This window comes from Petromyzon marinus, chromosome 14 (genome assembly GCF_048934315.1).
Source record: "Petromyzon marinus isolate PM22_M1 ecotype Great Lakes invasive population chromosome 14, UKy_Petmar_22M1.pri1.0, whole genome shotgun sequence".
Lineage (NCBI taxonomy): Eukaryota > Metazoa > Chordata > Hyperoartia > Petromyzontiformes > Petromyzontidae > Petromyzon > Petromyzon marinus.
This window is the reverse complement of record NC_133680.1, coordinates 5,814,285-5,828,457: the sequence shown is the minus strand read 5'-3', so window position 1 is coordinate 5,828,457 and position 14,173 is coordinate 5,814,285. Positions and strand designations below refer to the sequence as shown.

At 46.8% G+C, this 14,173-nt stretch overlaps 2 protein-coding genes across 2 annotated transcripts in view; both read left to right on the top strand.

Annotated features, from left to right (window-relative positions):
• LOC116942386 (guanine nucleotide-binding protein G(i) subunit alpha-1-like) overlaps window positions 1-14,173 on the top strand; it is a 124,528-nt gene that overhangs the window by 82,000 nt on the left and 28,355 nt on the right. The window contains exon 5 of the mRNA XM_032954229.2: window positions 374-531. Coding sequence (XP_032810120.1) covers window positions 374-531 — 158 coding nt within the window. The remainder of the gene's footprint in view (window positions 1-373; window positions 532-14,173) is intronic.
• LOC142924577 (uncharacterized) lies at window positions 3,190-13,285 on the top strand (the record flags this gene model as incomplete). The annotated part of the gene is made up of 1 exon (XM_076067048.1): window positions 3,190-13,285. A coding segment is annotated over one exon (1,068 nt), but the record flags the coding sequence as incomplete, so codon positions are not given.

Sequence of the window (14,173 nt, the reverse complement as noted above, 5' to 3'; positions counted from 1 at the left end):
TAAACTCAACTATTTTTATTGAGCCAAACAGCTCTTTTTAAGAAGTGACCTGTCCTCAAATGACGGCTCAATGAAGTGGTTTATCGCGTGGAAATGTATTGCTGCCAAACACTCTAAACGCACGTTTTTAAATGTGGAGGGAAAAACCGGAGGACCCGGAGAAAAATCTACGCGACCACGGGGAGAGAGACACCGCAAACTCCGAATATACAACAGGCGTAAGGGTCGGGATTGAACCCACGACCTCCTGTATATCAAGCGAGGTAGTTAACATCTCGCCACGTTGAACGACGAATTCCCCATCCGCTCGTCCCACAACTTCACTCCCCCCCCCCCACCGCCCCCCCCCCCTCTCTCTGCTCCTCGGTCACAGGACGATGCGCGGCAGCTGTTTGAGTTGGCGAGCACGTCGGAGGAGGTGGCGCTCACGCTGGAGCTCGCTGGGAACATCCAGCGGCTGTGGATGGACGAGGGTGTGAAGACCTGCTTCGGTCGTGCCAACGAGTACCAGCTCAACGACTCGGCTGCGTAGTGAGTACCCGGCGGCTCACGGCGTCCATTCATCGAGCAGCGACACTCGGCGCTCTCGTCGTTCGTCCACCACGCATCGTCGGCGAAGTACCGTTGCGCCAAACGTGTGACCTCTTGCGAGAAGCATCTGCGTAAACCGCTCTCGAGTGATTTGTTTGATCCACCGTATCACGGGGGGGAGGGGGTGGGGCGATCACGGGGGGGGGGGGCGATCACGGGGGGGGGTGGCGCCATTCCCTTTGAGGGCCGCACTCCACTTCGAACGCCAACCGCCAATTGAAGTGCGTTTTCATCGACAGCCCTTTATTTTCGCATTGTTTTTACGTCAACTCCTTGACGCAAGCACCGGTACAGAGCACCGATCACAGAACAAAAGGTGGGGGGGTGGTGGGGGGGGCACAGAAATTCCACGAACAAAAGCCCGAGATTGGCGCGGCAGGGCTTAGTGAAGGAGCGGGGGACATTGAGCTCATCGTCGACAGCACCTTAACACCGCACCTCCGATTAGCACGGTTGGCTACGTACGGTGCGAAATAAGATCAACATACACACGCCCTAGAGTGGGGAAAATACAGAACAGGCGATGTCTGGGGCAACGTCCCTTGCTGGCAGAGAGAAAGGCCATTGTCTAAAATGTCACCTGTTGCGTATGTTTTAATCTTTCGGGGCAGTATTGTTGACAAAGCGTGTTGGTGCTCTTGCAGTACTGCTGCCAATGCACTATTGCAATTTAAAAATGCACATGCATGAAATCGTGCATTTTAGAATCAAGATCTCTTAAAATTATTTACTAATAACATCGGTCATGAGTGGCTTGTTAATGGATCTTGGGCCTCCTCTTCACCAACCCATAGTGACCAGCATGGCAAAGCGTGGCCAATCAACTGAAACGGCATGAATAAGCCTTTTTTCAGGAGTAGATTGCAAAATATCCATAAATTATTATTATTGCTGGACAGAAAAAAAATGCAGTCGTACAAAGCACGTGGTGAACATTTTACACAAAAATGATAACTATTTTGATCAAATCACGATCCCAGATCATGCCAATAAATGTAATTACGTGGAGGGCGCATGGATAAATGCATCTAATTAAATTCAGAGCGACTGCTGCCGCTGCAAACAGTGGCACTACCCAGCATGCGTTTCGCGTTGGATCGCGCGGAGTTTCACATTTGATCCATTCCCCTCGTAACTCACCAACCCTAACGCCGTCGGTCCTTCGGCGAAGCAACGCCGATGCCATCCCGTCACAGTTGTTACGCTGCCCTCCTACCCCATGAACCCCCAAGAAGCCGGTTTCCACCTCAATGGCAGTGCGTGCCTCGTCTGGACGAAGATGAATCGGTTGTCGTTATTTAATTCCCAGCAAGTGCTCCCTTGCTGTCACTGTTGGCTTCAGCGCTCGGGTGTTGACAGTCCTGAATCCCCAAGGTGATGTCACCTCAACCAATCACACAGCCGGGGGATCGACGGACCGCCCCTTGTTTTATGGGGAATATGAATAATCGTAGCGTTACTCATCACGTCAGCAGTAGTCACAGTAGTAGTAGTCGCAGCAGCTGTAGTCACAGTTGTATCGGCAGCAGTATGTATGCATGTATGTTGAACTTCTTTCACGCCGTACGTAGCCAACGGTGCTAATCGGAGCAGTGGTTACAAAGTACAGTTTTTTTTAGAAGCAGTATTAGTCATATTAGTACCAGCGTAAGTCGTCATATTTGTATTCGTAGCTGCAACCATATTAGTATCAGCAGAAGTCGGAGGTGGTTGGAGCAGCAGTAGTCATTGTTGTATTGTAGCAGCAGCTTCAGTCATTGGAGGCAGCAGTGAGCCTATTAATATTAGCAGCAGTAGTCATTAATAATAATAATTCAAATGTATAATGCGCATTCCATCCTAGGATCACAATGTTCAATGCATGGAAAGCAGGAAACAAAAAACAACCATGGCCACCAACCAAACTAAAGAGGGGGGAAGGCCGGTTTAACGAGATGGGTTTTCAAAGCAGACTTAAATAAAGTATTATTAGCAGCAGTAGTCATGCTAGTTTTAGCATTCGAAGTCATATGAGCACCAGTAGTCATAATAGTAGCAGTAGCACAGTGGCCTTAGTAACCACAGCAGTCGTAGTTGCTTTAGTAGTGGTAGCAGCAGCACTGCAGGAGCAGCAGTACAGGACTACGGGAGTTTGGAACTAAAAGACTGTATTACGAGCCGGGGTTAATTACATTTTACACGGAATTGAATATCAAACAGCTGGTTGACGTGAATATTGTAAAAAAAAAGGAAACTACTTTAACAATATTTAATTTACCTGCTTGTTTTATAAAAGGAAAAAAGGGATCGCGAATGTTAACCGGTGTCATGGGCGTTCGTGGATCGTTAATTGTGGAGAAAAGGTGCAGGCGGGAGGTGGGGGACGGAGGGTTTGGGATGAGCGTTCAGATGAAACGTCGCGCCGCCCTGAGCAGTCGAGGAGGTCAAAGCAGTCGAGGAGGTCAAAGCAGTCGAGGAGGTCAAATCAGCCGAGGAGGTCAAAGCAGTCGGAGGTCAAATCAGCCGAGGAGGTCAAATCAGCCGAGGAGGTCAAATCAGCCGAGGAGGTCAAATCAGCTGAGGAGGTCAAATCAGCCGGGAGGTCAAAGCAGTTGAGTAGGTCAAAGCAGTCGAGGAGGTCAAAGCAGTCGAGGAGGTCAAATCAGCCGAGGAGGTCAAAGCAGTCGGAGGTCAAATCAGCCGAGGAGGTCAAATCAGCCGAGGAGGTCAAATCAGCCGAGGAGGTCAAATCAGCCGAGGAGGTCAAAGCAGTCGAGTAGGTCAAAGCATTCGAGGAGGTCAAAGCAGTCGAGGAGGTCAAAACAGTTGAGGAGGTCAAATCAGCCGAGGAGGTCAAAGCAGTCGGAGGTCAAATCAGCCGAGGAGGTCAAAACAGTCGAGGAGGTCAAATCATCTGAGGAGGTCAAAGCAGTCGAGGAGGTCAAAGCAGTCGAGGAGGTCAAAGCAGTCGAGGAGGTCAAATCAGCCAAGGACGTCAAAGCAGTCGAGGAGGTCAAAGCAGTCGAGGAGGTCAAATCAGCCGAGGAGGTCAAAGCAGTCGGAGGTCAAATCAGTCGAGGAGGTCAAAACAGTCGAGGAGGTCAAATCATCCGAGGAGGTCAAAGCAGTCGAGGAGGTCAAATCATCCGAGGAGGTCAAATCAGTCGAGGAGATCAAAGCAGTCGAGGAGGTCAAAACAGTCGAGGAGGTCAAATCAGTCGAGGAGGTCAAAGCAGTCGAAGGTCAACTCATCCGAGGAGGTCAAAGCAGTCGAGGAGGTCAAAACAGTCGAGGAGGTCAAATCAGCCGAGGAGGTCAAATCAGCCGAGAAGGTCAAAGCAGTCGGAGGTCAAAGCAGTCGAGGAGGTCAAAGCAGTCGAGGAGGTCAAAACAGTCGAGGAGGTCAAAACAGTCGAGGAGGTCAAATCATCTGAGGAGGTCAAAGCAGTCGAGGAGGTCAAATCAGCCGAGGAGGTCAAAACAGTCGAGGAGGTCAAAACAGCAGCCGTGGTGACGTGGGTTAGAAGCTCGCTCTGTGGACGTCCGTTCGTTACGGACGTAAAAAGACATCAAAAGTTACCGCCACCAACGGACACGAATGGCAGACTTGGCTTACGTTGCCGTCGTCGTCCAGACTGCCGCAGTAAAAGAACGAAACGACGCGCCGGATGTTGCAATACACTGTGACACCTGGTCGGGCTTCACCACGGAATGGGCTAAGCCTTTTGTACCAAGCGGTGCCTTAGCTGTATCAACCAAAATGTGCTCTCTATTTGTTTTGTAATCATTATATATTTTTTCTTCCCGACTCTTATTACAGCTGTGCTCTCGGTACCTGGTCATGCGTCACACTCTAATTGGGAGTGGCCCTCAGAAGGCGATATTACAGAACTGCTTCTGAGATCCCTTTTAGGAGCCTCTTAACCGTACTATGGGCACCACACTTTGTGTGCAGCCAGAGAAATAACCATCGCGTGGAAACCAAATCGAACTGGAATTTTGCCAAATGATTTGAAAAGCCATTTTGAATATAATGAGGTTTTTTTTTTAAATTAACCTCAGACTTGAATCCCAGACTTGAACCCAAAGCAGTGACGGCTCACTGCTTTGACCCCTGAGTAACTTGGCCACCTTCACTTACTGTACAGGGTGGCCCAAAAGTCAGGACACATCGGGTTATTTCATTTAACAAACTGCCTTCCATTAACAATGATGCACGCATGGATTTCTCTTTTGAAATGAATTTATGACCTTTTTTTACATTTCAGCTGTCCTCTTTAGCGTACATAAAAACGAATTGAACTTGTTCGTCTTTGGTCAGTCTTCTTTCCATTTTTACATGTCACCTGAAAAATTAAGATTAAAAAAGATATTAAACTAAAACTAGACTTTGTATTTATTTTTTTACCGGGTAAGGCCCACAGGCTATATATACTGTAGCTCCTTTTGGTCAGAAGCGACCTGACCACAAATTCTAGCTTTTATCGTGAAATAATGACGAATAATTAAACATGTAATTAAAGAATAAAACGTAAAAATGTATTTAATGCCAGTGTTGCAATAAAGTAAATAACCCGATGTGTCCTGCCACACTTGGGCCCACCTTGTAGTTCGCAATGCAGCAACCAAGTACATTTGTAGCGTGGAATTTCCATGAGCGGAATGTCAAGTGGCCCGCGAATGCCTCGCTAGCATTCGAGCGCTATTGCTGATGTATTTATGTAGTTATTTATTTAGTTTCACCTTTAGCAATAGGCAAAGAGTCATTTGTCACCGCAATCAGGATTTAAGTAAAGCCGGACTGGCAACGGTAATGCGTCAGTGCTGTTAACGATTCGCGGTGGCAACGTTACGTCACTTTGGCCAATGAGTCACGCGAAGAGGTATAGGCTGTCAAGAGGATAATTGTTTGTAGATCCCACTTGTACTCAATATGACACCCTCCCACCAGCATAAAAAAAAGCCAGAAGCCAACACTCTGAAGGCAATTTCAGAAGACGTATGGAAATGTGACCAGGTCCCATTTGCTAAATCACTCGCAAAAAATGAATTTTGAGATGTAATGAAACACTCTCCTAATAGATTGACAGCCACGGCATGTCAAGGTATACAATCATTCAGCAGTTGATTACCTCGAATGCCCATCATAAACATTGGGTTTTTTTTATTGTGTAATCCGCAAACAGTTTGATTTGAAATGTGTGCATGGGGTCGCAGCGTTTGAGCAATATTTGGCGTGTGTTTTATTTGTATATTTATGTGATTGTGTGTGCTGTATGTAGCCGTACATATTATAACTTGCAGCGGTTTGCCACTCCACTGCGGCATGTAATTCCTCCCCCATTGCCAGTACAGATGTCACTCGCCAAGGATGTTACCCCGTGGCCACGAATCAAACTCGAGCCACCAGGTTTGCAGTGCAATTGTGCGAACCGCTGAGCCGCCACCGCTCCACCGCAGCAGTGACGAGAACCACTGTAAACCTCTGTGGACTCTCATTTGATTGAAAGAGGTGGAACACAGAGGGGGTGCATTGTTTAACGCCGCTGCGCTATGAAGCTGGAGACCCTTGCTCAGAATCAGAATCTTTAATTGTACTGGAGGATGCCGATGATCTATGAGGCTCTTTTTTTGCTGACAAATGTCCAGTAGGATTGGGTCAGAAAGTTACAACACCAAAAAATACAAAAACATGATAGGAGTGCAAAGTATAGGAAAGGTAAGCAAATCACTAACATTTCTAATAACCTCTTTTTATTTTTCCAGGTATAGCCCACTGAGCTATTAGCTTCTTTTTTCCGAAGTGACTTATCATGTGGACATGTATAGCGACAAAATAAGTTTCATCCTCAGTCATGGCTAACATTAGCAGTGAGAGATTCTCATCAGGTCCTGTAGCTTCCCTTCATCAACCCACACTGACCAGCGTGGTGAAGTATGGTGAGACAGCTCGCACGATAGACATAGCAATGATGACCCGCCCCTATTGGACATTTATGAAAAAGAGCTTCATAGCTCATCAGATTCTTCCAGTCTAAGAAAAGTTTTCTGATCTGACAGAGCTCAGAATAATTATTATTTATTAATTTTATTGAAATCCCGTTATCCATCCCTCTGTGTTGCCATTGGTTATATTGCAACTTTAACTTAAAATTGGATGTCATCGTCTTAGGAAAATGCAACTTTTTCACGGACTCCAAATATAATCTCTGTCGCAGTCACCTACACGTTCATGCAACGTGTTAAAGAAAATACACATTGGTTATGTAAGATTCAGCACAGCTATGTGATGTATGTTTATTCTTGAAATCATCATCCCGTCCCTTCGTCAGCTCATTGGTGACAATGGGGTGGAACAAGCCTCCACTCTAGTTCCCTTGCGTCAGCCAGTGTCTCAGCTTCGTTCAACTCTCCGTTCCCTTCTCGATCTGTCACCACCACATCTATCCGCCTCGTTTGCTTTCTCCCCCTACACTTGGGTCCTTTACGCTTTTAATAGCAATGCCCAATAGGTGAATGCAACCAAATATCAGAAATACAATATTAGCTAATAGCTGAGAGTGGGTAGTCCAAATGTAACTTGTCGAGAAGACGCTCTTCTGATTCAATGAGATGCCTGCGATTTTACATCTTGTCCGGGTTGCTGTGATCGGTGTTACGTCAGACAGCCCTCCGACTTGTCATCGGTGCAATTAAATCACCGGGCCGATGTCAAAGTAAGATCTGTTAAGTCAGCCACCAGACTCATCCACAAGCCAAACAAAATAATCATGAACAAACAAATATTAATGTGAGGTGGAAAACCAACACGTGGGCCTCTCTTATGTTAGGTTTGCCGGTGCTCGGAAGCCTACGTATGCCTACCTGGGGGTGTTCACCTTGGCCCCAGAGATCATCGTTTTGGCAGTAAATGCGTTTTCAATAGATGGGGAACGAGTCAATGCAGGTTGCCAGTTTGGACATTTGCCATCCTTTGTAGCAGGAGGCTTAATTAACGAAGGTTACTGTTGCTCTGCCATTCGCACTGTGACGTTGCCCTCGTTGTCGTTATTGTTGTTGCATTTTTAAGTACTGCACCCTAATTTGCAACAATTAAGAAGATTGAGATCCGTCCGCTATTAGATAAATATTTACGCTGCAATTAGCTTCACTTTTGGCGAGCGATTTCATTCGGTCCAGGCAGATGATTCCATTATCGCAGAAATGTGATCTGTGTTAGCGTGTCTCAATCTCTCCGGATTATCCATGTTCCCACAGAACTCATCGCAGCTCTTATTTATTCCGCTGCCACTTCCTGCATCCCCGCGTCACCCTCGTGACAATAACGTATGTGCTCGTTTTGTTCAGTGTCGTGGCAAGAAAACTGTTTTGATTATTGCCTTGCCAGTGCACCGTACCGTGATGCTCAATGTCTGTAATATTGTGTTGTTCCGGGAGATGAGTGAATGTAGCCGTGTCCCTCTTTCTGTCCCGTTTCAGTCGTCTCGGATATCCGTGGGGCTCTGTGCTTTTGCGATCTCTTCCTCGCCACCTGACTGCAACCTAAGCATGTGTTACCCTTGTGTGTATGTTGGACTTCTTTTGCAAACGTACGGAGTCAAACCGCGCTAATCGGAGGTGCGGGGGAAGGACAACAAACTGAACAAAACGAAAATTTCACCCACCACTCCCTCACTTTCCCCCTCCCAACGATTTGAGAAAATGCAAAAAATATATATAGGGCTTGTAATTCAATCCAAACAATTTGCATTTGTAATCATCTCTATTTTTATGAATTCTCCTTGTTTTCTGTCTCGTTTCTTCGTAGGTTTTTTAATTCTTCTCCCCGCTCCGTTCGCCTAAATGTTTCATTCGCATATTATTTGCATATCATTTGCACACATTGGAAATAATCCATTCGCACCTGTCACAAACTGTATATGCGCATCCCGTGAGCTGAATAATCGACGAAATGGCGCATCGTTCCATGCCTGGCGTTTGTTGAGGACGGTCGTGTGGCAAGGTAACAGCAAACCACATTGTATTCCTCACCCAGAGTATCACTGGCAGTTAGTACTTGTAAAGTACTTACGATGGGCGAGGGGGGGATGGGTTATCACAGTTGTGCCGCACATCTCCGGGATGCGTTGTCAAGCCGTGCCGCGTTTTGTTCAGCGCGACGTCCCACATTTCGCTTATACGTCCTGGGAGCTCCTTCGTTGGGAGCGAAACGTCGGACATCGTCCCGAACAGCACCCGGTGCGAACCCCCGAAAACGCACCGTAGATACGTGCAGTCCTTGGGCTGTGTCAACACCGGCACTTGCAATATAATATATTGCACGCTCGTCCTGAGGTTTAGCTGTAATCTCCCCACCGCGTCGCTTGCCATGGCTGCCATCAACAGGTGCTCGCCAACATACTCGCTGGGGCAGGCTGACCCTGACTAACAATACGATATTTGTCCTTGTATGTTTGTGGTTTTGCCACACGTGTGTGTTTTAATATCCGAATTAATCTTTGGCGGCCCTTCGTTTTTGTTTCTGTTGTTTGTTACATGGCTATTGGGCATGCCGTGCGGTGATGCATCGATTAAAATAGATTTATACTCTTCATAATACGTGCAAATTGTCCGTGCATAGATAAATAGTTTTACGATTCATATAAATCCTTTGCAAATTGGCATGCCGGCGTTACCTTGAGGCTAACGGAGCGAGCAAAGCCATGGACAGGGCCCAAAATAAGCCAAAACAATATGAACGGAGCTACAAAAACGAGGCGAAGAAAATTTGATTCTTAAAACAAATCATGACAATCCATCGAATCTCCGTGGTCGGGAGGGCGAGGAAGGGGGGGGGGGTTAGTGGGCCTTACCTGGAAAAATATGAATTATTTAGTTTTAAAAATAGTTGAGTGAATTGCGACACGTGCAGAACATCTGTAAAAACATCTGTAAAAAATAATTCATCAACGTCATCCTCGGTGCTGCTAAATTTGAGTCCGTCGCACGCGACCCGCTTCAAAAGGGCCACACTCGAGCGCCCCGCAATATGGAATGGCAAGAAACTCTGGCAAGAGGCTCTCCGGCAGCACGCCTGGCCCACGCGTCGCCAGCGTGTGACGATGGCGCGTGCAGGGCCCGGCCGCTCTGTGTTGCCGCTCCCCAGCCAGCCCGGCCCTGAAGCCCATTAGCGCCGCACAGGTGCACGCAACGCCTAATGAGCCGCTCCGGCGTGACCCGATGGCGCCGTGCGTAAGCGCTCGTCCCTTTTTCGCGGTTTTTTTTTTCTAATTCTTTTACGAGGAGACATCCGCGGAAGCGTCCTCGACATGCAGCGACGTCACGCTTTGTGCCGTCTTCTCGATCCGCTGCTGGCCGAGGCACCTTTCCCGTACCGTGCCGGTTCGTCGGGATCATTGGAACGTACTTCGCCACGCTTTGTCAGTGCCGCTTGGTTAAGGCGGGCAGGGTAGACGGGAGAGTATAGAAGTACAGGATAGCAATGAGACTTGCTGCACCAACGTTGTTTCACAGCAGCCTATAACGCCTGTTACTCATCCAATTACCCTCCGGGTTCAACCCTGTTTTACTTTCAAAAGCTGAGGAAATATTGGGCGCATTGTAGGTAATTCATATACCATTTTAAATAAAAGAGAGCAATGACAGAGTGGTTATCTGACTGTGCCTCGAGCCTGGGTTTCAGGCCACGCCATATCATGGGTGAGTGATGTCAACCGGTTGTGATCTGCTGTTCTGAAACCTACATTGACCAATCCAGCAGTCGATTGACGAAGGACTGAAAATTATAATTAAGCTATTTTTTTTATTTTGCTATTTTTAGGTAAAGCCCACTGAGCTGAATAGCTCTTTTTCAGAAGCGACCTGGCCACAAATGATAGCTCAATGAAGTGACTTATCATGTGGAAATGTATAGCAGCCAAATACTCTTAAATGCACGTGTCTAAATGTGGAGTGAGAAACGGGAGGATCCGGAAAAAAAATCCACGAGACAATGGGGAGAACATGCAAACTCCAAATATATACGGGCGTCAGAGTTGGGATTCCACCCACGACTTCCTGTATACTAAGCGAGGTAATTAACATCTCGCCACCGTGGCGCATTCTTGCCACTTCAGTGTATATTATTATCAATGTCACTATTGCAGTATTATAATAGGGGTTTTCCCCTTTTTTCTGGCAACAAAACTGAAACCTTTTTACAAGGAAAAGGCGTCTTTTGGCGTCCTCTGGTCTAGCACCAATTGAGACGAGGGTCGAAAGAAAGTTGTCTCTGGTGTGGACCAATCAGTTTCACGGACAAGGCATATATTGTCAGTGTGTTTTTTTGTTTGCATTTTGACCACAGGTGTTGTGGTTAATGCACAAATTATTCCTTGTAAAAAAAAGGTTTCGGTTTTGTTGCCAGAAAAAAGGGGAAAAACCCCTATTATATTTTGGTACTGGCAAAGGAGGTATAATGATATTGCAGTATTGTTGTTCGCTCTATTATTCAGGCAAGAATTAATATCTAAAAGTGGCATCTGGCAGGAACGATTCCAATGTAGTGTGTGACTCCCCAAACCCGGGTGGTTTTGTCTGGAGAGAAAGTTACAAGGGGCATTTGGTAAGAGTAACATTTAATGCACGATTAGCTGCCTGGCCGTGGTGCCGTGCCGAGGCTTGTGGCGTGCCCTCAGGCCTCCCCATCTGGCCCCTCGTGCCGATTCAGAGGCCAAGAGGGAAACCGCCCACCTCCACAAATTAAGGACAAAAAGACAGATGACAAATACAAACCAGATGAAGACTGTAATGTGCGCTATTTAAAGTATATAAAAGCCTTCCCCCATTACTGTCATCCCAGTGGGTGTAGTTGCATTTAGGCTGACAATTGCGGTGTGGTTTTGCTGATGCTAAGCGTCGGCAATCTTGAAGACTGCCTTTCTGTGCAACACGCGACGCTGCTGCGGTGACGCCCGCTGCGCCGTAAGTGGTCTGATCAACACCGCTGCTCGCGCAGAGAGGGTGATGGATCAGGTGTGTCGTTAGTCTCGACCTCATTGTCTCATCCGCCGGGAATGGGTCACCCTTACAGAGATATTCATTGGACACTCGCACTCTCCCCTGTACCTGGCTACGGCGATGCTCGCCCAGCAAACTTGGATCGTCTTTTGCAAACTCAGTGGCCTGAAACACTCTCTTGCCGGGTGCGCTGTAGGTACCTTACCTTCTTGGACCCCGTACCAAATATGATGGATGAGAGATGCACCCTTGGAATTAGACCGAAGGGACGAGAAATGGAAGGCATGGATCAGGGAGAAAACACAAGTCAGAGACATCACTGACGATGAAGAAAAGTACATGAGCTCTGGCAGGGCACATTGCTAGATCGGATCACGCCTGAGACCGGGGAATGGAATGGCATCCAAAGGAGAGAACGTCACCTAAAGGGTATGGCCACCACGGAGATGGAGCCGCGGGATCAGATCGTGCACAGGAGTGAGATGGATGACAGCAGAATTGTACCACTTGGGGATGGGGACAGTGTGAGGAGGCCTTTATCCAGCAGTGGATAGTCGATGGCTTGTGATATACTTGGGAGTTGTCTCTCCACCTGCTGGTTTTGTTTCGAAAAACGATTGAAGGCAGACTGGGATGAAAATGGTTTAAATAAATCGGTGTAGAAGGGCAGGATTTCATGGTTTTAGACAACTGCATTTTTTGAAATGAAAAGCAGAATTGGCATTATGCCTGCGAGAGGGCAGTTTTTCAATCCGTGCATAACGGCAGCGCTGAAACAGATTAAAAACTTGATGACTTGACAACGACCGTGGATCAAAAAGCTGAAAAGTACGGAAAGAAACACGGACCCAAAAGATATAGAAACATCGAAATCAAACACAAATCAGAACAATGACTATCACCTGTGATAATTCACTGGACGCACCGGGCCAATAAAATGTTACACCCCTACGTAAATACTGTACTTGTGTAACATACTTTATGTACTGTCTTCTACAGGTATTAGCTTGTGTAAATGCATCTCCAGCCCGATGCCCTTAAGTGGTGAAAAAGCATCTGAGTTGTTTGTATATGCAATTATATAATTATCCATAATTTGTATGTACTTTGCTTTATATATATACACAAACGATTATGCATGCGTGTTTTCATGGTTGTGTAATGTACATATGCTTGTGTGTACTGTATGTTGTGTGTTAATGCGTGTTTTGTACATGCAGTGCGTGAAAATGACATTCGTACAGAGAAAAATCAGCCCATTACCAAACATCCGAGATAAATACATGCAATTAACGATCGTGTGATCATTGAAGCCGCGTATATTTTTACTGCGGTTGCACGGAATACAGTGCAGTTGCAAAAGGAAGACGCGCGCTATTAGCTAACGGCAGAAAAACCTAGCGATTTTGTGTTTGTGTGTGTGGAAGCCCATTGCATCCATGACCCAGCCACCCGAGTTCAATTCCTGGCGAGTGATGTTTGCAGGGCGGCGGTGGTGCACGCCTGCCATCCAGCACTGCGGAGGCCAGGGATGGTGGATCACTCACATGTTGTAAAACACCCCTTCCCGTCTCCGTGCTCACCAAGAGATGGCAGCACAGCAAGTGGGTTCATATCCATCTGTTTCAATCTGTATGGGGATTAGAGTGTTGCACCCTTCCCACGCACGGTGAGTTTTGTCAGGGTACTCCGGTTCCCTTCCACGTGTATGAACACTCATTCATGGAGTTGGCCAAACATCCCAATATAGGACCACACGGTTTTGACAATTGTTCGTGCCAGTTCTGGCTGCCTTATTGCTTTGTCCATGGTGTTCCGCTTCTCCGAATGAAAGGAAATCTGTTGCAGTGCGTTACAAAAGACACAATCATGTGACATTATTATTGAACAGGTCTTGTGCGCACCCCATTTACCAACCCATGCGGGCAAACATGAGGAAGTATGGTCAAACAGCTTCCCGTGACCAAGACAACATGGGGAGGCCTTCATCCGGCAGTTTATTGACCAAGGGCCGAACACACGAAGTGAAGTGGAAAATGTAGGCAGAGTAGGTAATTGTGGAATATTCTAGATTTGAAGCTTTCGTGACTGCAAGGATCCATACTCTTTGGTTCTATTTTTTTTACCTACGTGACTTTACCGAATAGAACCAAAGAGAATTGTGGAATATGACTGCTTTTGACCTTTTTGGGTCTCACCAGCAGTGAGGCTTATTGTGCCCTCTGCTACTTTGAAAGAATGGGCTTCGCGCAACATACACGGAAGCGGTGTACTACGAGAGTTGTCAATCTGACTTGAAATGCTTGACGCAGTTTGTGGGAAATGCTCTTTGGTGCGAATTTTTCAGCTTCTGATCGCGATCGTTTGCAGGAATTTCGAGCACCTTTGCGTGGCCGATCTGATTTACGCTGTGGTTATGTCAGGCTTTATTTGACATTGGAATAAATGGGTAAATAATGTAGCACAATAAAAATGCAGGGGTTGTAGCCACCGCCGGTTAATATTCACGGTCTGCAGAGGAGCGAATCGTGGATTATTGAAGGATTACCCTTCATGTATACTGCATATATATTAAATCTGGTTGTCATGGAAGTGTGACTGTTTA